We start from the raw sequence: 26522 nt of genomic DNA on the forward strand, positions 1-26522 counted from the left end.
TCAAAAGAACCGCCAGAATGAGCAGAATGTGCGACGTTGCGCCATCTGTCGTTATTTGTCGTAAGTTATTTCTCGGACGCGAGACGCAAGAGTGCGTCGTTTCGGTATGGTAGTTTCGGGTAATGTTTTTCCTTGTTTTCTCTCTCTCTCACTGTTTTTTTTTCCTTTTTTCAGTGAACTGTCGATCAAACCATTAGTTTATTGCGAGTCAGACCATTACAGAAAGTTAAAGAAGCCCATCTGAGGTATTGCGACAGATGTCCAGCAGCAGCAGCAGCAGCAGGAGACAAATGCAAAAGGCCACAGCAAAGTGAAGAAATCGAAAGCGACAACCACCGACATTGACACAGAAGAAATTGGATCAAAACCTGAAGTACAGTGCGAGGAATGTAACAGGTGGGTCTTTATGGAACGAGGTCAGGTGACGACATATTTATACTCGTGCAGGCAATTGAATATAAACAGTCAGAAAACTCTTATATCTATATACCCATAACTGGACCCGGGGAAAGCCTATGATTAGCGTCTTGCAAGGCAAACTTTGGACAAACCTTCATCGTTACTTCAATGAAGACACCGTAACTCCGTGTTAAATTATCCATACATAAACAATCACGCAATTTTCGAGCTGGGAAAACTTGTCTCAATCCAAGTGAAGACAGCAGCAGCAGGGTTCCCCAATTTCCTGTCTTTCATTTTCATTTCTTTCATGTAATTGGATGATCCCTGGTCCTTTTTCGGGGAGTTCGATACGAGGTGTAAATACGACCTGCGGTTGCTCCGTCGAAGGCCTTGCTCACGGTGTGCTATAGTGCTAAAAATTACCGTGAGCACTTGGTTTCTCGACAGAAGAACAAGGCAGCAACGAAATCGACGCAGAACGTGAACACGAGCGAGAAACAGACGGACAGCAGTAGCAGAAGCAGTACCAGTAAAGTCGAAGGCTGAGATGACGCACAGCAGCGGCCGAAGCCGCAGCCGTAGCCAATGGCCGATACCGAAGCAACGGAAGTGGAATTCAACCGCTGCCTGCTGGAATGGAAAAAGTGCGAGTGAAAACAGGCGCTTTTTCCTTTTGTAATAGCATCACTTCTTTTTTTTCTTTTTTTTAATATCTTAGTCCTATAGAGGCTGCGGCCACTTTCTTGCGAATGAGTTTGTGCCAAGCCCACCCTGTCACAAAACGAATAGGACGAGTCTACTCTGCAGCCTAAGCTGGAAGTGTGAAAAAACACGCGGAAATGTCCATATGCCATATGTCCATATACCAATGTCCATATGTATGCAATGTCCATATACCAAGATTATCGTGTCGCTGGGGGCCTCCCGCGGCGCTGATTCAACGGGTCCAACCCACCAAACGAGCTTCTTCATTTTTCATCGATCAGAGCCCGCCTCCTCCGTCTTTCATCCTCCCCTGTCCCATTCGGCTGATACCCCGAGCCACCGTTCCCGAGCAAACTTTCTTCAAGCACCCCCCATACCTCGTTAATGATATCGAGAATTAAGTAGAAAACACGTGCATCGCGTATTTTGAATGTAATTGCGTAGCACAATTTTAATGAACATTCGTCGCACGAGGCTTTAGACTCGGAATTAATGGGCGAAACACCTTTACAAATGCGATGTGTCCGCAGATGGGGCCTCACAGCGACGGAACGGAAGGCATACTTACCTGGTGCCGGGGCATCCCTGATCAACTAGGGGGATCCCCCAGGACGAGGCCCAACCATTGCACTGTGGTTGGGCTGACCCCTGCCACTACCCCAAACAGGGGCAGATGGGGCATGCAATTTTTGGTAGTGGGGGACTGCGTACGCGCTATCCCCCTCATATTAAATCAAAAAGCAGGTGTCGCTCTAGGAAAGTATGGCTACATGCTGTGAAGTCGTTGTGCGACAACTCAATGCTGCCTCATTCGCTTTTTTCGCATACGCTTTTTCTTTTAGCAACCTTGGTTCGTGACGTAATGAATATTTCAGTGACAGTAACTACCCTTGGAAGCGGAATTGGGTTAAACTCAAGTTGAAGGACTGCTCGTCTCGGTTCAAATCTTAATCTTAGTTGGTGAACACGCACACTTCAGACGGCTGTGAGGTTGGATAACAGTAAAATAATAAGACAAGGACAACAGATTACAGGGAAGTTAACTAAAACTAGCTTATTTGGTGGGTAATTTAACACAAATAATATAATATACTGGGATATTTAAAACAACGGTCGACGTTTCGACACCGGCACTGTCTTCGTCAGGACCAAAGTGTTAGGAATGTAGCACATGGCTTAAGTAGGTTCTTGGAGTGACCTCGTCTTATTATTTTGGCAGGCACGTGACATTTTATACTGCAATCAAATCAGCGACAGCTGAGCTGTTTCTTTGAGCTCGCCTGTCGTCCTAGGTGCTGTCACTTCCTCAGTTCGGCCGCCCGCAGCGTGTCTATGGAAGACCTAATCAAAGGCATTGGCTCTGGACTACTGATCGAGGGGGGCAACTTCTTTGAAGCCACCCAGAACAACACATAGTCGTTCCGCCACCTGTGCAGGTGGCATCCTCGGTACACGGGGCCGCCTATCTGCTGGGGGTTAAAGAGCCAGGTCATGTGATCATATTTTCCCTTTCCCATCCTTCTTCCCCTCGCGTTCCAGTGACTTTCAGGGGAGACCTTCTTGCGTCACAGTTCTCAGGTCGAGAAAGGGGAAAAAAAGTAAACACAAAGGCAATGCATTCTCGACTCGAAGTGGTGATTGGCGGACTATTTTAACTTCAGTATCATGGAATAATTAATCGGTTTTGTTCGATTTTGTACTGAGATGTGTGCAACCACGGACACTGCTTTCTTTCTTTTTTTTTTTTTCAATACTATAAGGAATCAAGATGGTATACACCAACAAAACTGAACATAAAAAGTAGGGATGTGCCAAACCGAATCTTTCGAATCCACCGACCGCATTTGTTCGTTTCTTTTACAAATTACCGCCTCACTGGCCGACGGGTGTTTTCTTGTTTCTTTGGTTACATTGCTCTGGACTGAAAGAGTTCAAGGCAGGAACTGTTGCATTACAAGTTTACAAGTAATATGGTTCTGCTTTGGATTGTTGCTTTAGCTTTATGGAAATAATTCAGACACGAGAATTTATGAATTTCTCGCAGTCGACGAACAATATGTTAAACATATACTATATGGATATGCTTTCACCCGAAACTGAACTATTATTTTTTGACAATGAAAAAATGGCTAGGAAGCAAGCGAGCTGGTGAAGATGATGCATAATGTAAATAAAATAATCCCTTCTGTTTGTATACCTTTCCCTTCTGTTTGTATATATTTCTGTTTTGTGAAGTAAAATTTTCAGCTGTGTTTGAGACTTCGTGTTTGTGTCTGTCCCTTCGTGTTTTGAGACTTCGTGTTTGTGTCTGTCCCTTCGTGTTTTGAGACTTCGTGTTTGTGTCTGTCCCTTCGTGTTCCCTAGTCTCGGGGTTTTTTACATTATGTATTATTTTTTATTTATTTATTTTCATTAAACAAAAGTGTCATATTCTGCTTCAAAACACTCTCCAGACGAAGTTTTTTTTTTTTTCTTCTTCTTGACTTTTTGAAGTCTTTTTAAAGAAAGGATTCGAAAGATTCGTGGATTCGCAAAATTCTGGATTCGTCCCATCCCTAATAGTAAGCGTATAGACACGTTTCGTCTCCCATACGTCTCTTTTCGTCTCCTTTCGTCTCCCACGATTCAGGCAACGTGGTTGGGTCAACTCGGTCATTTCTTTTTGTGCATCCCGGTTTTGGGAATATTTTCGCGTTAGAGTTGCGTAATATATATATCTGTTACCGAACCATATTGTGCAGTTCCTTTAACTTGTGACCGTCACAAAAATAGATACGAAAGGTTTCCTTGTGAGGTGAAGTGTACAACGCCAAACTGCTACCATAACCCTTTCCTGTTGAGATCGGCCTAGTTGCTCAATACGTGACAGAACTGTGCCCGCCGGTGGTGGTTCTTCTAAAACATCTTTTTTTTTTCTCTCTCTCTCTCTCTTTAACGGCTAATGACGGAGCGCTGTGTATCGATACAAATGTTGTCACAGTCGTTGTATTGAACCACCTGAAGTTGCATTGGAGTAACGGCGTTTCATTGGCTTTGAGGGAGGACTGCACACATTGCATTCTGCCTTTGTGTTCAGTTGTGTGGAGATGGGGCTGGATTGCAATAAAATTTTGTGGATAGTCGATTTTTAAAATGAACATTGAAAAAAAAAAACAAAAAAGGAAGCCCCGCTTTTTTCTGCTGGCGGCCCCCACCGATCCGCTACTGCAAGTACCGAGATGTATGAAATTTTGTCCGAAAATGTGCTTGTGGGGTTTTTACGAGGCTTCCCCCAGACGTCATCCCTGAAGAACCGAGCGTCAGGTAGGGCGACAGTCTGTACCCATTTTACCGGTGGGTGTCCGGCGGGGGGTTTCGGACCAACCACCTCCCGCACGCCGGGCGGACGCCCTACCACTAGGCCACGGCTGCGGTGCTTGCGGAGCTCCGTATCTATGGTATATATGCAGCATGATGTGCGATCTGACGATTCATACCGTTGTTTTGTGTAAAAGAAAAGAAAAAGCCGCACAATAAGTGTCGAACACTGCTGCAGTTTATTGGTCCGCATGTAATTGGTAAATGCAATCCAAAGCCTGTTAGCGAGTTCGGGAGATGGCGCCACAGAGATTCCCGTTGCTCCAAGCTGCAAGTGTCTGTGCGGCGTGACGACTCTTACTTTTTTCTTTGTTTACATAAAAGGAAAAAGAAAAATGCCGCACAATAAGTGTGACGCAGTGCTGCGTTTATTGGTCGTCATTTAATATTGATAAATGCGATCTAAAGCCTGTTAGAGAGTTCGGGAGATGGCGCCACCGAGATTCCCGTTGCTGCAAGCTGAAAGTAGCCCGCCATACTGAAAGTCTCTCTGTGCGGTGTGACGACTCATACTTCTTTGTGTGTGTGTTTAGATAAAAGCAGAAAAAATGCCGCACTATAAATATGAAACACTGCTGCTGTTTATTGGTCCGCTTGTAATATTGGTAAATGCAATCGTTAGCCTGTTAGCGAGTTCGGGGGATGGCGCCACCGTTGGTACGTTATAGTTGCACAGTATTGATATTCTTGAAATAGTTTCGGACCGTTAGCACGAGAAAACCCATCGCATAAAACAGAGGAGTTATCCCGAAAAAGAGATGGGAACCTCTGTTCTGCTTAAACCAACAAAGCAGAAAAAGAAGTGTGGATTGTTGTGCCCTATGCGTATGGTTAACATTAATCAGAGTAGTCGCATATGCTGTCAAACTATCATTATTTTTTATGGTACTGTCATGGTATAATACGTGTTTGGACAGTTAACTACCACTTCCTCCTCAGAAATGCCCACGTTATAGCACTGTACACGTATCACACTCCGATATTTCATGTTTCATGAACTTTGTAGTTTAGTTCCCATGACCATATTTCATTCTTTCCCTTTCACTTCCCCCCCCCCCCTCCACCGAGAGGTATAACAACCAATCAAGAGGGAAACGCGATAGTCGAACTGCATGCGAAAAACGGGAATTCAGAGGGTTTTGCTTCCTTTGGATATGTTCAACTTTTAAATTGCGAGTGACTATAAACTGTCAATAGTTTGCTAGAGCGTGTTACAAAAAACAGAAAGAAAGTTTTTCTGGGATGTTTATCAGTGCAATGCCATGAATATAGTTTCGCACCATGTACAGTGCTTGCTCTGTCGCGTATGTTGTTTAACGAATATACACTCTGCACTAAAACGAGTAGGGCAATACGAAACAATAAATAACAACTACGAAACTGCACTTCTTTATTTCCACTCTTTTTCAGTGGTGTACAAGTACATGATAAACAAAACAGATATTGTTGGCCCACCAGCATAACACTACAGGGCAACGATATTCACAGGGAAGACTAGCGCCGCAGTGGCTACAATACAGGGTGAGTGCAGAAAAACATGACCCGCATTTTGACATGTAACTCGTTGTCTACTTAGCCGAGGAACTTCCGGTGGCGCACGACGGCGTATTTATGCGTGCGAAAGCTAGAAAAAAATCCTGGAAGACATACTCAATGTAAAAAAATAAACAAAGCGCGAAAACATGGGCTTCCATGCATTAGAATAGGGCGGTCATGACACTGCATGGTAGTGTATTTCGGTCTCATAAGAGTTATGTGCAGGCACCGCTAGGGGCACTGCCGATGACCATCCATGTGGGACATCGTTTCGATTTATGCACCGATAGCTCCCCTAGCGGTACTTGAACACAACTCTCCTACGTGCACCATGTTGCCCTTTCACATACACCCTGTTGCCCACCATGTTGCCCTATTCTGATGCACGGAAGCCGACGTTTTCGTTGTTCCGTTTATTTTTTAAGCTGGGTATGGCTTCCACAATTTTTCTACAGATTTCGCACGCATAAATGCGCCATCGTGCGCCACCGGAAGTTCGTTAGTTAGGTAGGCAACAAGCTATGTGCCTAAATGCGGGTCATGTTTTTCTGCACACACCCTGTATTTTGGAGGCGGTTGATGAAGTCCCTTCAGATGACGCACCCTTGGTAGTCGCTGGGGGGAGCTGTGATAGCTTAGCTCAACTGGTAGAGCACTGGTTCGAATCCTACAGCTGGGCTAACCTTTTCTGTGACTTCCACCCTTCACCCTAGTAGGCAGCGAACTGGCGCGCCTTTGGCCGAGTTCCAGAGTCACAGCATAAAGTGTTCGAACAGAATTCGAAGTGTCGTTGAGTTGAGTTGAGTGGAAATTGGGCTAGATAAATTTTGGCTCCCAAATTAAAAAAAATAACTAAGAAAAGAAAAAGAAGCCCGCGACCATTTAGCAGTGAATTTCGCTCGCACTCGTACGCCGCGCTGCTAATTCAACCACCGAAGGCTAAACTCCGCTACCCGGCTGCATATCTACACTACCGAGACTCCATGAAGTGCCTGGGGATGCGACTATGCACCGAGATCCCCGATGTCCGAAATCAGGCCTGCGATGTTTAACGGGGCTTCCTCCAGACGTAGTCCCTAGTGAACCGAGCGCCAGGTAGGGTGACAGTCTGTACCCATTTTACCGGTGGGTACCCGGCGGTAGGTCTCGAACTAACCACCTCCCGCGTGCCGGTTTGTATCTGCTTTATATAAGCAGCATGAGATGCGCAGTGCAACGATCCGTACCGTTGTTTTGTATTAGACTTTTTATTTAGACAAAAGAAAAACATGCCGCGAAAGAAACGTGAAGCACTGTGGCTGTTTATCGGCACGCATGTAATATTGCTAAACGCAATCTAAAGCTTGTTTGAGAGTTCGGAAGATGGCGCTATAGTGGGAGAATCGCTAGGAACGCTACTCCTCGGATGTATGCTATGTGCTACTGGTCGCTACTGGTGCTACGGCTCTTCTACGCTGTTTGTTGCGCGCTGGTCTGCGTCTGCATATTGCAAGGTTACATATATATATATATATAACCTTGCAATAAGCATAAACTCCGATAAACACCCTCCGAATTTTCCAAAATGAAAACTGAAATGAAAACTCCGAAAACTCGGAACCCTATATCGAAAGAACATCTAACCCACCCGTGAAGAAAAAGCAACGCGCAAAAACTTCTTTTGCCGTGAGATGCAACAATGGTTACCGCACGTGTGAGCAGGGTTGTTTGGATTTCATCCACACAATTTTATCCGAATTTTTCAGAGATTTTCTCCAGAAGTGATGTGGATGACAGTCTGAATTCAACGTTCACACGGAAAACTGCCGGTTTATTTTCTTGTAGTAGTGTTCCTGTTTGCAAAAGCCCAGGTACGCGCAACATTAGCTTTTAACTGTTTTAACTTTGTAGCTTTTTAACTATTTTTTTAACTTATAACTCTTCAGATTAAACTTTTTCCCGCTTTCTTCTACTTCTGCCCATTCAGGGAGAGACTTTCTTCCGCCTTCTGGTGACACTGTGACTGAAGTACGCCGAAAGACGCCGGCCAATCCAGGCGTGTATAGGTTCCACACCATTCAACAACGCGTGCATGGAACTCCAATTTTCAGAAGACAATATGAACTGATACAATGATGGGACAGGCTGTTCCGTAAACAGAAACTAAATGCTGATCCAATCCCACGAGTCTACTCAGCAACCAAAGCTGAAAGTGTGCACGATCCGTGAAAAAAAGGAAAAGAGAAAAAGAATACGCGCGCAGCCAAATATTCGAAAATTATCGTGCCGCTGGGAGGCGCGATGCAACCTAACCCGCCCAACGAGCTCGCCTCCTCCGTCTTTCATCCTCTCCCATCCCTTTCTGCTGATGCCCGCGCCGCCGTACTCGAGCGAACTTTCTTCAAATATCCCCATAGGGCGTTAATAATATCGAGACTTAAGTAAAAAACACGTGCACGGTATATTTCTAATATAATTGCGTAGCACAATTTGAATGAATATGTGTCGCACAAGGCGTTAGGCTTTGGATTAATCGGCAAGACACCTTCGCAAATGCGAGCTGTCCGGAGAAGGCGCCTCACAGCGACCGAGATGAAGGCATACTTACCTGGTGCCGGGGCATCCCTGATCAACTAGGGGGATCCCCCAGGACGAGGCCTAGCCATTGCACTGCGGTTGGGCTGACCCCTGCCACTACCCCAAACAGGGGCAGATGGGGCATGCAATTTTTGGTAGTGGGGGACTGCGTACGCGCTATCCCCCTCATATTAAATCGAAAAGAAGGTCTAAGAATGGCATACGGGGCTTTGATGTCGTCATGCGATAATAGAATGCTGGCTATGCGCTATCAACCCTCATAGTACATATGTAAAGCAGATATGTAGTTCTGTATTTGCAGTCATGGCCCTTTATGATTGCAGTGACATCGTCACGTGACCACACGATACCTCTGGCGCTTTCTCATATCGCATGATAACGTGGTTTTAGGCGGCAACGGTGTTGTTATTACCCCTGCAGAATAACCATTGCAGTCAGTCCAATTGAAGTTACTAATTACTCTTGAGCTCAGCTACACGGAAAATGTTTCTTTAGAGACCAACCCTGCTCATGTAAAAACCATTATGCCTATCAAACTTTGTGAAGCTTCGTAAAACAAAAGATTTTGAAATATTTAACGTCGCGATTTCTGAAATTAGATAAGAGCGGCAAGCAAATATGACGGGAGCAAAAAGTGACACATATTCCATGCACCTGAACAGAGCGTACGTCCCATTTCGTCGGACGGTGTGACGGCTGCTGGTATTGTCGGTACTTCAGAATCAACTCTCTCCCTTTCTAAATGCTGCTACTGTAGTGGGTCACAGTATGAAGTGTTCCAACGGTACAGCGGTACTCGAAGTTGAGAGAACTGATGTTCTGAGGCTGGAACAACATAGGAAGGACAAATATATATACGAAGCCTCAAATTGCCTAAGAAATTAACGATGAAAGGTGAAAGTCACTGAAAAGGTTGGCCAGCTGTAGGACTCGAACCCACATCTTCTTTTCGAGTCCTACAGCTGGCTAACCCAGATAAAAAAATAAAAAAAAGTAGATGAAAAGAAAAGGAAGCCCTCGCGGATCACGCCCCCCCCCCCCCTTAAATTAAATCCCCCTTGAGTTGTTTGAATTGTGCATACGAAGTTCTATATACGAATTGAGTCAATGTTTCTTCCACGCCGAATGTATTCGAATTGAACTGTACGAGCGCTACTTGATGCTTTGACCCGCAAGTGCATGCGCATAGTTTATTTTAGTGCAAATGCAAAGGCCAAATCCTGACTATGTCCTCCATGGGCAAAGGGCACTCTCATGGCCAAGGCGCCGAAAACTGCAACAGGGAGCAAGACATTCTCGATATTGTCCGATATGCAATATATCTGCATCCGAACCATATTGCACGTGCACTTAAACTGTGACCGAAGATACCCCGCACAAAAAATAAGAAAATAAATAAATAAATAAATAAAAATATACAACGCCAACCCGCTACCGTAACCCTTTATCAGATGAGATCGGCCTGCAGGCGTTGTACAGGGTGTCGTTCTTCTGAATCTTCTCTAATTCCTACTGCTAATCAAGGAGTGTTCTGTGCCCATACAACTGCTGTCACAGTCGTTGTATTGGGCCACAACAAAAGCCAGGGTATCCTAGGCTAACCACTCGCATCCCTTTCCAGACAGACAGACAAACAAACAAGTTGCATTGAAGTAAGGGCATTTCCTTGACTTTGAGGGCGGACAGAGCACCTTGTATTGTTGAGTTGAGGCTGGATTATTCAATTCTATTAGATACCTATTTTAAAAGTAAATTTTACTAAAAGGAAGCCCCGCGAGTTACTGACCACTTACCACCCCTCAGTGATCAATCACACCCAACTTTTCGACGACGAGTACCAGAGTCCTATGACCTACGGAGGTGTGGAGTATGACCCACTACGTCTCCGCAGCTGTCACGGCTGCATGGTTTTCCCATCTAGTCCGAACATGGGTTTACGAGGCTTCCCCCAGACATCAATCCCTGAAGAACTGAACGTCAAGTAGGGCGACAGTCTGTACCATTTTACCGGTGGGTATCCGTCGGTGGGTTTCGAACCACCCACCTCCCGCGCGCCGGGCGGACGCTCTACCACTGAGCCACGGCTGCGGTAATTGCGAGTGTTTGTCTGCAATATATAAGCAGCATGATGCGCAGTGTGACGATTCCAACCCCTGTTTTGTACCTAGGTTAAAGAAAAACATGCCGCGCAAGAAATGTGAAACAGTGTGGCCGTTTATCGTCGCACCGTTGCAATCTGAACTCTGAACCTAGTAGTAGTAGCTTGTTAAACAGTTCGGAAGATGGCGCCACCGATGTTTTTTTATGGGTGCCTTGGTGCGTGGGAGCGCTCGCTGACGTCAGGAATGACGTGTAAGTCTAGCCTGCATGCCGTTGCCGCCGTGTCTTGGAACATCATGGAACGCGTTTTGTTGTTTGTTTTTCCGTTTACGCCATTATTTCCGCCACAGTTTGTATAGTTAACGGTAGCGGCATTCGTGTTATTTCCTGTGTTTCCTATCCGCTATACCGATAGATGGAGACGAAAGTTTGCGTGGTCGTATTTATTCTGTTACCAGTGCTTGGTTACCACGATTTTTTCGTATGCTTTCTCTGACATAAATTCTTTACTCTGAGGCAGAGGAAGTCTGTACGTCAAGCAGGTATCGCGTCTTGCAGGAAAATGTGACTGACCTTTTAGAGCACCCACCCTGTACTTAGTGCACGGTAGACTGTAAGCCATTCAAAATAACTTGTCGAAACGCGCGTGATTTATAGTTAAAATAGACAAAGGAAACTTTTACAGTGAACTCCGTGAATCCCTCCGTTGGACAAGCGCGCAGCCGTTGATCGTTACTGGCAGGTTGTTTGGTCAGGACAAACGCGGGAATGAAGAAAATTTGAATTTACGATCTCGGCCAGTGCAAATCAACGTTTTCATTTCTTTGTTTACTGGGCTTGTGACAGCAGTGGGAGGGGCGCTTCAGGTGTCAGTGCAGCCAGAGCTAACCGCCGTAGCTCGGGCAGTGCGCACGTCTTATTTTATTTCTCGACAACCGCTGCCATATGAATTCCGCAAGCAGTGCTGTTGCTGATCACAGGGGTGGTGCTTTCACACAAAAAATAGTCAGGAAAATCGAGGAACCGGAGATGACCGCCCTGCAAAACCGAACCCCCTTTTGTTTGAATTGTACATATGAAGTTCTGTGTACGAATGTACGTATTCGTTAAAACACCTATTCGCGAATGCCAAATCCTGATTATGTCCTCTATGGGCAAAGGGCAGTCTCGTTGCCAAAGAGCCGAAAACTGCGACACGGAGCAAGACATTCTCGACATTGTCCGATGCAATAGTATCTGCATCCGAACCATATTATGCATGTGCTTTTAAACCGAGACAAAAGATACCGCGCGCGCGCACGCATACACACACGCACACACAAAGAAAAGGATACGAAATATACAACTGCTGAGACCGGCCCATATAGGCTTTGTACAAGAGTGTCGTGTGACAGGGTGTTGTCGGCAGAGCGAGTCCTACTGCTAATGACGGAGTGTGTTGTGTGCCGACACAAGTGCTGTCAGTGCCTTAGTACTGATCCAAAACAAGTTTCATTGGAACAAGGACATTTCCTGTGCTTTGAGGGAGGACAGAACTTTAAAAAAAAAAAAAAGGAAGCCTCGCGAGCTACTGACCACGGCCCCCACTTATCCGTGATCACGCCCAACTTTTTTGACTGTTTACCAGTGAACTTTGCACGTATTCGGTCACCTAGACACGATATCGACGACGAGTACCTATGTAACTCAAGTTTTCCGGACCACTTAGGTCATGAACTCCACAGCTCTACCTGGCTGTCCACAGCTCTTCTTGGCTGTATGTCTCCGCAGCTCTCCTGGCTGCATGCTTATCCAAGCATTCCCATTTGTCCGAAACTGGGCTTGCGGGGTTTACGAGGCTTCCCCCAGACGTCATCCCTGAAGAACCGAGCGTCAAGTAGGGTGACCGTCTGTACCCATTTTACCGGTGGGTATCCGGCGGTGGGTTTCGAACCAACCACCTCCCGCGCGCCGGGCGGACGCTCTACCACTGGGCCACGGCTGCGGTGTCTGCGGAGCTGTATCTCTGGTATATAAGTAGCATGATGTAAAGTGTGACGATTCGTACCATTGTTTTGCGTTTATATAAAGGAAACACAGCCGCACAATAACTGTGAAACAGTGTGGCAGTTTATTGGTGCACATTTATTACTGGTAAATGCAGTCTAAAGCCTGTTAGATAGTTCGAGAGATGGCGCCACCGATATTTTTAAATTTTAGTCTTGGTCGTTGTTGGCTATTGTTGGCTCCTCTCGACTTCAAGCGCTATGTTTTGGGAATGTTTCGTTTTGTGATGTAGCGGTAAATGCCAATGTAGACAAAACTTTTGCAGCTAGCTCCGTGAACCCGTCTGTGAGACATACGAAGAGCTATTCCACCTACTCAGTTTGCAGCTTTGGTGTGTGTTTCCGTTTGCATTATGCTGTCCTAACGGCTTTAAAGTTGAGGTCCCCGAGCTCGGGATGACACGTCAAACACTTAACCAACTTAACTATCAGCTTTCGTTGGTGTCCAAAGAGATGGGGACACGTATTATCGACGCTTATCGACTGAGGAATGTTTCGTGGTATCCCTTCGCTTATAGCATGCGTGCAATCCACTTCGCTTACATTTCATTTTCTGGGCATTCACAGGTGGTGCACGGAACATCACTTGCGTCTTCAGAAGTTATCATGGCACAAGAAGGCGCAGAGAGTGTAGACAACGCCGAGGATTCCGTAAAGGGCAACGTCACCATCCTTGTTCTGGGAGACTTCGGCCACAGCCCAAGAATGACCAATCACGCTCTTTCTTTGGCCGCAGAAGGATATTCTGTTCATGTGATCGCGTACCGAGGTACAGCAATGTTCATATTTCGCACGAAAATGTGTATATAACTTGTAGTCCCGCATATTAATGTAAGAGGACTATTTTTCGCATCATTCGACCACAGGATCGCAACCAAAATCCGAAGTTCTGATGAACGACAGAATTAGTCTTCGCCTGATGAACGAACCGCCAGCGTTTCACAAGTGTAAGAATAGCCTCTGAATTTTTCTTGATTGTCAGGAGGATCCTTTTGTGTTTTTAAAATGTTCCAGTGATATATTGTGTAAGTTTCAGCACAGGGGAACCATAATTCCTCGCGTCCAAGGAGAACACTGCGCAGGAGATGGGACAAACTGGACAGGACGACGCAGGACTTAATTGACTCGAGGACTCATTGGGCCCTGTGACATTCTATTTGGTTCGGTGACATTCTATCCGGAGACATTTCCGGTTTGTCTCATCTCTTGCGCAGGCTTTTCCTCGGACTCAAGGAAATATACTTCCCTCAACAAATTTACAACGGCTCGCTTGTACCCTTCTTTTGTGTCCAAAGTTTCGGCTGTCTTAATATTTTTTTGAGTTCGATCTATTCCTCGCATGTCTGCTCTCTTTGTGCAGACTTGCCGCGCTTGCTGGCGTACGTTGTGAAAGTGCTCTGGCAATGTGTGCTGTTGATGTGTTCACTCCTGTTCACGTTGCCATCTTCGTCGCATCTGCTTGTCCAGGTGTGTTTCTGCGATGCAGTCACCTTTTTATTACTTAGTAGGATCCTTATCAGAGCCGGCATCACGTAGCTAAGACACTTTTGTCAGAGACCTCACATTAAATTCTAACAACAAACACTTTCTGTTTTTGTGTGAAATCGCAGTCACGGGAAACGGAACGATAGACGTACAGAGGAGTATGGGCAGTGTAATAGACCTCTACCTGAGAAACATCATCAAACAAACCGAGAAACACGTTGTTAGACAGACTGAAACCGAAACAAATCGGAAATGGAGGGCTGGGTTCACACTGGGTTCACACGCAAGGAACACTTGTTCCTTGCCTCCTATTGAAAGAAAAGTAGAAACGAAGGTCACATCTTTTCCAAGGGCCATCTTAATCCCCTCAATCCCCATAATCCCCTTGTACGCCCATAGCTTCGGCCGTAGTTCAAGTCTACCAAATTGGTGGCGCTGTCGAACACTATGACGTCATTTGTTTACAAGGAAGGACAGGTCGTTTTGAAGCAAACTACTAGATCCATGAGATCACGGGGTTTCGCTGTGTTCAAATTTATTGTAGCGGCATATCGTAGGCCATCTTTCGATATTTTCAACCGCTGAACGTAAACTCCACAGTCGTCTCATCCGTCATGAACGTTGAAACTTGCATCTCGATACATTGGAGGTGTTCGTAAACCTTAAACTGTTCCGTTGTCGCGGGCTTGAACCTCCACATGAGCTTGTACCAACAGTATTAATGTGCTGTCTTCAGGCCATATCACAAAAAACTATTTCCTTTGAATAGGGCACATTTCTTGAGAAAGTTTATTTACAAGAGAACCCGCGGCAGCTGCAATCCCTCTCAGTTCCTTCTGGCATGTTGTGGTGCCAGATCATCGGTCATCTTGATTGGCTGCTACTGGTTGCCCGAAGGAAAAGGAGGCGCGCTATTGGGTGTCTGACGCGACAGAGCAGTCTGGCAACCATCGGAAGGGGCTTTCTGACCCGTTAGATTGAAAGCTTGCATCATGATCGCATTCTGCACTCATACATTTTTTGCGAATACCTATCCGAGGACTTGTAGTCCTACTTTTTACTTATCTTAAAGGAGCGCAGAAGGCCATAAAAAATATTGTCAGTATAAGACGCTCGATGAAAGCATGTGCGTCAATTTGCCGAATAGCACCGAAGGTTTTCGCGTAAAAAAGAGCAAAAAAGCCCTTATTATTACGCGCTTAGACAAGACAGTACACGTTCATCCTAATAAGGGTCTCTTAACATCGGCTGTGGCTAGTATTCCACGCAATGCAATGAAAGCGGGGATTTGTGCAGGATTGTCGTCTTCGGTGAATGAGGGGATATTAAAATTTCGGAGAGTGTGTGTGACACCTGTTGCTGTTAGCTTTTCAGCCCCTTCAGGACAGGGGAGGGTGTCTGTTCTGGGAAAAACTCTGCATAGATGTAAATCTGGTGCATCGCGAATGTTTCAGAATCCTCCGTCGGTTCCAACACTTCCGGTGGCTTGGTTCTGCTGCTTGATTTGTCGAAGCAAGCTCGTGGTGGACTGGCACAATTACGGCTGGTCAATACTAGCCCTCACGCTGGGGTCACGGAATCATCCGCTCGTCAGACTTTGCGCTTGGTACGTTATATGAATGAATGAATGAAATTTATTTATCTTTCAAATGGAAAAGGAACAAAAAGCCTAGTGGCTTGACAAGGCTCCTTTCCCAGTGTACAAAACAACAGCAACAATTTTACATAGAAGAATATAGTTCAGCCAAAACATTTAAAACATAAATACAGTCAAAAAGGGAGAGAAGTCAGACAGAAATAAATACATCACACACCTTATCAATAATAAGTCAAGTGTGAATTAATTATGGTTTTGAAAATACTGCACCAATTTACACCTACTCATAGTCAAAGGGTTCAGAGATTTACCAATATACTGGTTAAAAACAGGGGCAGACGTGTAACAGAGTTACTTAAACAGTTATTAAAAAGTTATTTAAGTAACAAAATATTTTTCGTACTCCCCACAATGGGGCAAGATGTGCAGTGAAACGTCGTGAACATGGCTTGTACATCAGGATAATTTAAAATTTTTTCTTTAGTATCCAGTGAACGGGTTGGAGTAACATAAAAACTGCGCGGTGAGCAGAGTGGTGAATGCCAGGCACTTCAAAGCGGGGATCTCGTACACTCCGTTTCAATTCACCTGAAATTTGATTTCTGATAACGTAGTAAATAGAGCTATGCTTTCATTAAGGAGTTCTCAAGTAATTTGGAGCAATGCTGTAATTGCAGATCTGTCATTGAGGGCAATTCACTTGCGCGAAATCGTGCAAATTGTCACGTGTGCGCATAGATGGGGAAGTTACTTTTATTTTGTAGTGCACTACCGTTACTCACTACTTTTTCAAAAAGTAACGCGTTACGTTATTCGTTACTGTTGCGGTAGTGGGTAACGCGTTACTAACGCCGTTACTTCTGATAAGTAATGCCGTTACTTTTGCATTACTTCACCAGTTGTCCTTTAATATGTAACATTTTTGGTTGAGTCACATAAGTGCATTCCGCAAATCAATACAAGCAGTGTTGTGCACAAACAAGGGTCACGCATAAACACAACTTACATGTACGATTTATTCAAACGCAGTAGTAGTTGATGTTAAAAATTTTCATCTCTGAGCTTCGCCCGTTTGGGCTGAGAGGACGCCTAATGGCCAGTGAGTGCTCCTTGTCAAGGTTGATAGAGACGGGACCTTTTATCTCACACAGTACGAATCCAAACAGGGAATCCCTTGGTCCTTTGTTACTTGTTCAGAGGGCAGAGGCTATTTTTCTGTCGCTTTTGCCCCATTCGTCCGAAAAATACCAGAGGGAGTGAAAAACTGAGGTGGTAAACAAAGGTGACACCTCAACCAGGGTAGGTAAGTAATCCTTGTTTTGCTTTCTTCGTGGGTGCCGATGTGGCCTTCTTGTCATTGTTGAAGATGCATAGAAAAAATCAGGGATTTTCCCAGATTCTGCACGCACGGTCGTCGCTCATGCTTTGAAGTTTAGGCGATGAAGCAATGTTCCCGAACACGCAGTAACGCATAACGCCGTTACGCGTTAGTTAGTAAAAATGTAATGACGTTACGTTACTCATTACTTTTCTCCCGAATGTAATGCGTTACCATATTTCACTACTCGAATGTAACGCGTTACCGGTAACGCACTACTTTGTAACGCGTTACTTCCCACCTATGCGTGTGCGTGACTCAGGATATCAAGTGTTTCCTGGTCCCTTGTGCTCAAATGTTTTCTCCCAATTTCAGCGAGACAGTCATCTCTAGTCTTTCTCTAGTTCTGGTGCCCCTTTGCCTTTCAAGCGATTGGGGATGTTGGACGATCATAGTAGGCAGTTTTAGCCCACCGCTGGTAAGGTTGTCATGCCTGTCGGAGCCAATCAGTGTTGTATGTGACTGAGAATATTGTCCACTGATTGGTTCCGGTTGATATAGTTGATACGGACAGCCCCGTTATCAATGGTTTGCTAAAACTCTCTTGTATCTTTTGCTGTGCTTCCTATGTTTTAAAGTTGGTCCTCTCCAATTTCCATTAAAAGGGAATTCGAAACTTTTTATGCCTTTATTGTGCCGGCTCACGCGTGAATGTGCAGTGAGAGACATGTAGTTTTCGTCAGCATGGCTATGTGACATAACATATGTACCTTTCACAGTATACCTTCATAGTATACTAGCATACTATGTTCATACTATGCATAGTTCATGGTACGTGTACTAGTATGCATACATAGTAGCTACATATGTGCTGTGTGATATAAAGTGGTGGTGTCGTTTTACAGGAACGAGAAAGTGTTTGGTCGCAAGGCCCACTCCGCGTTTTGCGTCTCCCGTGCAATGAAGGAGGACCTTGAAAAAGAATGGGGTGTCGTGTAAGTTATAATCATTAATTCATTCATTATCTAATTGCGATGTACACTTTTGGGACACTTGCCGCATTGCGTATGTGTTGTAGCACATGGAAGAGTAACAGATAGAATGGCGTTTGTTTTGCAGACAAGTCAGCCAGCAGTAATTTCTAGTTCTGGTTAGCGTAACTCTCCATAACACTGTCGATACCCATGCATTGGCATAGGACTTTGCTTTATGTATTGGAGAGATGAATTCCCAATGAATTCCTCATCATGGCACCTAAACATGTAGCAGGTTGCTATGTCTCCAGTGGCAGAGCAGCCTGTTGTTGTGTCACAGCAGCATCCATTATCATTTATCCCTTTTTCTATGCGGGCATTACCCTGCTTCATGCGACACATGGATGGCACATTGATATCTTCTGCACCTAACCTGTATGACTTGGGAAAACTGTCATATAGCTGCTTTTAAGTATCCCTAGTTGGGCATTAGATTGAACCTGTAGCGAGCAGAAAGCCAGTTAAAATTGTACAAAGTGACATTTTTCTGACTTACTTCGTTGCTTAGATTTGTTGTTACTAGATTGAATCTGTAGCGAGCAGAAAGCCGATTAGAATTGTACTAAGCAGCATTTTCCTGCCTTACTTCATTCTTTCGATTGCTAAGATTTGTTGTTAGATTGAACCTGTAAGGAGCAGAAAACCAGCTAAAATCGTACTAAGTGACATTTTCCTGCCTTACTTCGTTGTTTAGATTGTTAGGTTCGTCGTTAGATCGAACCTGTGGAGAGCAGGAAGCCAGTTAAAATCTTATGTAGCAAGTGACATTTTCCTGCCTTACTTCGTTGCTTAGATTGTTTAGATTCATTGATGAGATCCATTGTTAGATTCAACCTGTAGCGAGCGGGAAGCCGATTAAAATCGTACTAAGTGACATTTTCCTGCCTTACTCCGCCGTTTAGATCCAAAGTGCTGTATGACAGGCCTCCAGAAACATTTAAGCCCCTGAAAGTAGAGGAAAAGCATGACATCCTAAAGAAACTGTCTTCCGAATATCCCGAGCTGCGAGATCCGTCGGAATCACCGGATGCCACTCGCTTGACTCGGCTGGACGATAATGGTTCACTGGAGCTCCGTCACGATCGGCCAGCGGTTCTTGTCAGCGCAACCAGCTGGACAGGTGTGGCCATTGGGTACAAATGATAGGAAAGTGTCATGTCCTCATAGTAAGCAACTGATCCAATTTTTGGCTTTTTCCTTTTTTTCTCTCTCTCTCTTACAGAGGATGAAGATTTCTCACTTTTACTCAACGCTCTTGAAGGTACGTTTGAAACCTGAATAGCTTCTTGGAAAGGCTTAACCTTCAGAACTTTCAACATGGGATCGAAGATATAATCCCTGCTTTCTTTCGCTAACAGCATTGAGAAATTTTGATGTGGAGCAAATATGTCTACATATATTGTTTTTCACAAAGACAATGATGATTATGATGTATTTGTTAGTTGGTATCAGACTCTTGTTCACTCTGAAGATCAATGCTGGCCAGAATTTTCTATCCTGCGCAGCTTCGTTTAACTGTGCCGCAGTTGTTCTGGCCTGTACCTGTACCCGACTTTGCGTAACTATATTCTTTTTCTCTGTGGAAGACATATTGAACACTTCTTTGATGGTGTTCAGGTGGTTGGAACTTTTCATTGTTGTCTGTTTCCTTTAGGGTACGACCAGCTCAAACAACAAGGAGACAACGAATTGCCCGACATTCTGTGCATCGTAACAGGTGATTCCAAGCTTTCGCTGTCGTGTGCATACTGGAGATGGAGTTTGTGGAATATGAAGACAAATTGCTATTGAAACAAAGGCTCATGCCGTAGCATTGAAAGTGCTTTGTCATCTAGCTTCACGTGGCTGATTCTTTAGGATTTCCTTGATAGATTTTGATGTTCATGTGCCACGTGCATTTTGTGGGCCGCAGGGATTTGGGACTTCACTCTAGGGCAGAACTCTTGCTTGCGCTGCTATTTCAAGAAGACTGCCCCTGCCTTCAGCATCTCGATGTGCCATCAGTCCAACTTGCAAGCATAGGCACTGTGGTAGACTGGATGTTGACATTGAAGTGCGCGCTCCACGCTTCAGCTGCTGCTTGATTCCAGAGTGCAGTCTGTACCCGGCTATGGCACAATGAATATCTTTGCATGGGGTACTACCATTCTGGGTTGACTACTACTGCTCAACGATGAAAGATGAAAGTCACTGAAAAGGTTAGCCAGCTGTTGGGATCGAACCCACATCTTCTGGATTATCGATCCAGGGCTCTACCAATTGAGCTAAGCTAACACACCTCTCCAGCGACTTTCGGGGTGCGTCATCTGAAGGGACGACAAACCGGCCACTCACTCTCACTCACCCTCCTTTCACTCTTACATTTTTTGCTCACTCATACACACATTCATACAACGGAAATCGACGCAAGCGGCACCTGTTGATTTCTTAGGCAATTTGAGGCTTGTTTGTATCTGTCCCTTCTATGTTGTTCCAGCCTCAGAACATCACTGTCTCTCTTGTACTACTGCTCGTCGCCAAGTTGTAGAAGTCCGCCAAGAACGGTAGTACTCCAGGCAAGCAAACAACTTTATTGTACCATGGCTGAATACGGACTGTGCTCTGGAATCAAGCAGCAGCTGAAGCACGGAGCGCGCTTTTCAACGTCAACATCCAGTCCGCTACAGGCACCTTGCACTGTAATTGTGATATCGACTAGGGATGTGTGCAGTACTTTTACCTCAGGGGCAGGGGCAGATTTAGGGGTGGGGGGGGTGCGTGTGCAATAGACCATTAATGGACAACTTCCCGTCAACCCCTTTCATTCGGAATCTACGTATTTTCCGCGTTTTTAGCATTTTCCTGTGGGCACCGGCAGCAGGGCCATGCTCCGGGGCCTTGGAGGGCCTACTATGAGAGGCCGCGATTGGCTCGCGTGACGGTCTCATGACGTTGCTTTAGGGCAGGCGATTGGAAGCCACACTGCTACCAGGAAAACGGGAACGCCCTCTTGTGGTCACTCTATTCTCAGAGAGACGTCGTGCGTACGTCATTCTCTGCAGGAAAGCCTGCTTGCATGGTTCTCGTGACTTTCAGGTCCCTACAATAAATTGTACTGTATAAATTGTAATCATACCGTATCGTATCGTAATCGTATAAATCGCTCTAGTTGGACACTAATGCATGGACCTGATAAAAGTTCGAAATACACTACTGTCTGTAACAGAAATCAACAAATCAATGCTTAAACAGCAGATTGTCCCTTTAAGGGTATGCGTGAGGGGTGTGAAGCCCTGATTTTGTTGGCGCTTAATGGCAATTTGTGGTAGAATACTATGTCTGAGTCACGACCTACTAGATTATAACGATCATGTCATAATCAATAAACCCTATGAGGAGCCCGTCCGCACGATCCGCTATGGGCGCTACTCATCGGCCCACGAGATCTACATCATGATTGGACTATGGAAATTTGAATTTTGAACGCACAGAAGCTGACGTACAACTACCATAGCAGACGACAGCAACAGCTCCTGTGAAAGTGCGTAGAATGATGATGATAATCAACTTTAGAAAGAAGCATCTCTCATGTGACATCCACAGCTTGTAGAAAAATACTAAAGTAAGCTGAAATACAAAGTATTTCAGAAATCGAGGAAGCAATACTCGGGCCGATGAGTAGCGCCACCACTAGCTTCCAACTGCGGTGCTCTGAAGGCAGGTCCCCCAAGGTCGCCATTTTCCCATGTATTTGTTCCTATCCCGATGCGTGCAATGCCGGAGGCCGCCCTTAGATACCCCATTGTTACCAGACGTTGGCTTGCGTTGGATTGTAGCGCACTAAAGATCCAGTTGAAGCACAGTCCAAGCCAGGCCAAGTCACCGAAGGAGAAATGGACGACTGCGCCTGCGGCGCCAGTGGCGGCGCCTGGTACGACAGGTACGCTATGTGATGCACGCAGCCGTGCACTAGATCCTTCCGATCGCTCAACACGTTTAAAAACGGGACCAAAAGGTGAAACACGACACAGAAAGTTGTTATACGTGTTTTATTTGGACATATAAAGGCTAGATTCATTCGCAGAAACAACAAAACATTTTGCCGCTAAACTTAGCGCGCTGAAGTGATCCGGAACGGCAACAGTGGGGTATCTAGTGGCGGCCTTCTTCGTTGCACGCTTTTCCGAGGTGAGTTTGGGGGACCTGTCTGTAGGGGTGCTAATGACACGGTCGCTATAATCTAGTAGGTCATGGTCTGAATGTCCTGATAGTTACGTGTTTGCCTGAACATGGTTTTCAGTGTAGAGTACAATTACCTTCGCTGCTCCTTTAATTTTTGCTACGCTTCGCGCCATTGACATAGACTTGTTTTTGTATGTAGGGAAAGGTCCACTAAAGTCGCACTACCTGGAAGAGGTTAAGAGCCGATCCCTGAAGCACGTTCAAGTTATGACACCGTGGCTCTCCGCGGAAGACTACCCGCTGCTGCTAGGTCTGTTTTCTCGAACGTCATAGCGTGTATGTTTTCTTTATAACCGTGCCATTCTTTCAGGGACGGCTGACTTGGGCATCTGCCTCCATACTTCGTCCAGCAAGTTGGACCTTCCAATGAAGGTGGTCGACATGTTCGGCTGCGGTCTGCCAGTCTGTGCAGTGTCATACCCCTGGTGAGGTGTTGATCTAACATTTTAAATTGCAGTTTAGGAGGTACTTTATTTACGCTGCCCCTCACTCTTGCTTTCTGAGAACAGCTTAGAGGATCGCAGAAACGCATTTCGTGCCATGGGAAACCATGGAAAGGAGGAAGGATGTAACTTAAGACAAACCGTGTGTGTAGATGCATGTCTGTAGACTGTGCGTCCTGACAACACAGGACAGGAAGTCCTGTGTTGTCTGTCTGTGTCCATGCACGCTGTTCCGTTCCTTGTCATGCATGAATAACTGACACGGTCTGTATTTAGGGCCCTGTTTTGTAGGGGAAAACCTGTTCTTACACCCTGATTTTATATTTCATCACTTCGGGTAAAGCCCGAAAACTTGGCAAAGTGCCTATTCAGCCACCGATACAGGCACTGGGGAACACTAAGCATTGGACATTCAGCACAGCTGTTCCATATCATGAGTTAATCTAAAATGCAAGAAGTGTTCATTTCCTAATTTCCACTCGAAAATCTACTCTTTCCACCCGATATTACCCTATTTCACCCTATTTTACAGCTCCTGAAATAGAACACGATTTTTACCGTCCCGATTTCCAAAAAACATAAAACCTGAAAACGCAGGGCCAAGTCTAGATGTGCTTTCTTCGTTAGCACCGACCTTAGTGGGTCAGTTGGGACCGCTACCTACTGCCTTATAATGACCATGTCATAATGGGCAACCCCTAAGAGGAGCCCGTCCGCATGATCCACTAGGGGCACTACTCATCGGCTCACAAGATCTTTATCATCGTGGCATAGTACAAGCTGTTGCCTGGATACACTGCCCTTGAAAGGGACGTTAGATACAGGATGTTGCATACCGAAATTTTAGAACACGTTAAGGAAGTGTCAGGCGAGCAGAATTGATTATTTTGAAGATGTGCAATTCTAGCATCACTCATGATCCTAGTTATTATTGTCATCAGTGATGATAACTATGATCAACAGAAAAACAGGCGGTACGCAATCCAGAGGTGCAAGTTCTCTGGGCTGCTACGAGCGAATCCCACCCTATTAGGCTTGGTACACATCAGGAGTTGATGGCATACCTGGATCTATTTATTTATACATCTGTAGGGCCCAGTGATGGCCAGTAGTTAACTACATGTAGTTAAACTACCTGATTGTACTTCAAAAGTAGTTATCAACTACTTGCAGAAATGTAGTGGCAACTACTAGTTAAACTACTATTTCGAGTAGTTATCTACAGTAGTTAGGTTACTGCAGGCGCCAACTACTTCCGATTTTGCCGCAAGCTTTACGGCACGATTGTGCTTCCGACTTTTACCTTGAGCTACTTGTTTGATGAGAACGGAGGTGCAGAACAATTGTGGCCGTGCATGTGTACTAAATCTTCACTTTTATCACTGCTTGTGATTCATATTTAGGTGTCCAAGAACACTATAGAATGGGATTGGTGTTGATGTACAAGATGTACAAGTAGTTATAGATGTAGTTAAAATACATTGCAGTAGTTAAAGAAGTAGTTTTAACTACCTCCCCTGAAAAGTAGTTGAACTACTAGTTAAACTACTCCATTGTGAAGTAGTTAGTAGTTATAGTTAAACTACTGTAGAAGTAGTTAGTGGCCATCACTGGTAGGGCCATTACACAAAGGGTATGAGGACTTTAGGTCCATTTCGTGGTGTGTCCTAAATCTGATGTTGCATGTTTCGAGGCTTCGAAGGGGGGGTCTGTCAGCTCAAAGCCAAGTGCCAGTTGACCAATGTGTCACAGTGGTGTGCTCTCCATCCACAGTCTGGAAGAACTGGTGCAAGCCGGCAAGACGGGTCTAGTCTTTACAACCGCCGAAGAGTTGTTAGGTCGGCTTACGGTATGTGCCTTCACTTTGGAACTTGTGCCACTTAACTGGTGAAAGATTGCGAGATGGATAATTGTGTGGATAATCTGTAGCAGGTACGAGGCAGTCCCGTTAACTCGAAATCTGTTAATTTAAACATCCAGATAATTTGAAATTACACTCGGGTCTCGGCAGAACCATGTCTAGGTATTTCGAGTGTGGGGGTGGGGGTGGGGGCGGGGGGGATGTCCGGCGATTCAAACATGAACGTGTGCAATGATTTATCCGAATGATTGTCCGAGCTTCCACGACTCCCGGTTATGCATCGGCGTGAAAGTTCCAGATGCACGCTTTTACTTTTTAAACGTTAAGTTTACAGTTTACTTGTTACTCATGAGTCACTTTCTGGTTAAAGCGAGATGAATCATCATAATGACTAGTGACATCATAGCGAATGGCACAGAGTGGTGCCAATTACTCGTCGTCTGCAAAGCAAGCAAACAAGCATCGCTGTTTTGCAGGGATGAGAACCTTTCCTCTTGACTACACAGCCAAGAAAAAGCAGAAAGTAGATAGTTTCTTGAATCAAGATGGCGGTGCTTGCACTCGCGAATTATTTTTTGTCCTGGCCTGTTTTGATGCTAGCCTGCACAGAAAAAAAAAAAGAAAAAAAATCTCGAAAGAATGAGCCTCTTGTGTCACAGTGAACGTGCGGCAAGGCCTTGCGAGCCATTACGCGTCGCTGACACAGCTAGTGTGCACCGAAAAAGCAATAAAGCGCTCATCACGAGCGTCTCCCTTTAGTGTGAACTCCACTTTACTTACACAAATCTTCTGTCCCCTGTCGAGCTCGAATTAATGGGATTGCACTGTATAATCTGCAAGTAACAACTTCTGCGGCATGAACGCTGCATGCAGCGAAAGATCAGGACACGGTGACGATGACACAAGACCCACACACACAGCACGGCCACCGACACTCCCACGACAAGCCTTATCGCTACGGGCCTGGACGGGAGCGGACAGAACACGTTATCCTGTGGATGTCCGAAATAGATCCCAATGTCCGTATCCAACAATGGGTGTCCGCCGGGCATCCGTGAGAGCATCATAAATGGACATCCCCGGTTGGATGTCCGCAGGATCTCCCATGTCGGCTCTTTCAAGGATTGTCCAAGTCATGTCCCGGATGAGACGTTCCACGTAGCACTTCTTGCAGGCGAGAGAGGAACACGAGATTTTTAGCAGTGCAGAAGTTTAACTTTATGCACGAGATTAGGCAGTGGCAATAAAAATTCCATTTGCTTTTACCTTTATCGAAATACGTTGTGTACCGTTCTTCAGCATCATAAAGAAACATGAGATAGTGACTTTATAGCTTTGGTTCAGGTTTGGACAGTTCCTTTAATGGGGGCAAGTGACCGGTAGTGGTGTATGAAGTTATGGGTACCATAATCTGGCATAAAATCTGGATGAGAGGGAAACAAAGGAAAGCAAAGGAGTTGTAGTGAGGCACTGTCGTGTCTCGGCATTCAGACGCTGCCGTGGTTGGTACGAGAAACGTCACGTTAATTGTTCACTTCCGTTTTACGTCGCGACAGGAACTCTTGGCAAGCTTTCCGAAGAATACGGAATTGTTGGATTCCTTGAGGGCGAGCGTGCTGCACTGGCAGACGGAACGCTGGGAGCCAAACTGGAAGTCCACGGCTCTGGAAGCATTCCGGATTTAGTCCGGATACAGTGGTCAGCGATGGTTCATGTTCCTACGAAGGTGATATTGCTGTAAATAAAATAATCGGTTTTTCTTCGCTGGTGAACATCATCAAGTTTCCTTTCGTGTGTCTAAGGTGGCTGTATCGAACCGTTTTTAGAAGTGTTTTTTTTTT

The 26522-nt window shown here is 45.3% G+C and overlaps 1 protein-coding gene and 2 non-coding genes across 4 annotated transcripts; all 3 read left to right on the top strand.

Annotated features, from left to right (window-relative positions):
* Window positions 1–203: 203 nt before the first annotated feature.
* LOC135392032 (chitobiosyldiphosphodolichol beta-mannosyltransferase-like) lies at window positions 204–26458 on the top strand. 2 transcript variants are annotated; one of them, XM_064622652.1, is made up of 13 exons: window positions 204–396; window positions 13290–13491; window positions 13589–13669; window positions 14083–14189; window positions 15662–15813; window positions 18028–18117; window positions 19059–19276; window positions 19379–19417; window positions 19811–19873; window positions 22517–22627; window positions 22688–22802; window positions 24594–24669; window positions 26238–26458. In XM_064622652.1, the coding sequence occupies exons 2-13, from the start codon at window positions 13329–13331 to the stop codon at window positions 26364–26366; spliced, it is 1344 nt and encodes a 447-aa protein (XP_064478722.1). In that variant the 5' UTR covers window positions 204–396; window positions 13290–13328; the 3' UTR covers window positions 26367–26458. The 2 variants fall into 2 exon arrangements, with proteins under 2 accessions (XP_064478722.1, XP_064478720.1); XM_064622650.1 differs by lacking the exon at window positions 204–396 and adding an exon at window positions 12899–13054.
* Window positions 1668–1831, top strand: LOC135393587 (U1 spliceosomal RNA). The gene has a single exon (XR_010422687.1). It is a non-coding gene; the product is annotated as a U1 spliceosomal RNA (small nuclear RNA).
* On the top strand, window positions 8580–8743 carry LOC135393609 (U1 spliceosomal RNA). Its single transcript, XR_010422705.1, has one exon. It is a non-coding gene; the product is annotated as a U1 spliceosomal RNA (small nuclear RNA).
* Window positions 26459–26522: the final 64 nt, after the last annotated feature.

This window comes from Ornithodoros turicata, chromosome 4 (genome assembly GCF_037126465.1).
Source record: "Ornithodoros turicata isolate Travis chromosome 4, ASM3712646v1, whole genome shotgun sequence".
Classification (NCBI taxonomy): domain Eukaryota; kingdom Metazoa; phylum Arthropoda; class Arachnida; order Ixodida; family Argasidae; genus Ornithodoros; species Ornithodoros turicata.

Coding starts and splice junctions, on each gene's coding strand:
- LOC135392032 (XM_064622652.1), top strand. CDS start 13,329: ATGGCACAAGAAGGCGCAGAGAGTGTAGACAACGCCGAGGATTCCGTA. Junction 13,670..14,082: donor ACCGCCAGCGTTTCACAAGT/GTAAGAATAGCC, acceptor CTCTTTGTGCAG/ACTTGCCGCGCTTGCTGGCG. Junction 19,277..19,378: donor CAGCGCAACCAGCTGGACAG/GTGTGGCCATTG, acceptor TCTCTCTTACAG/AGGATGAAGATTTCTCACTT.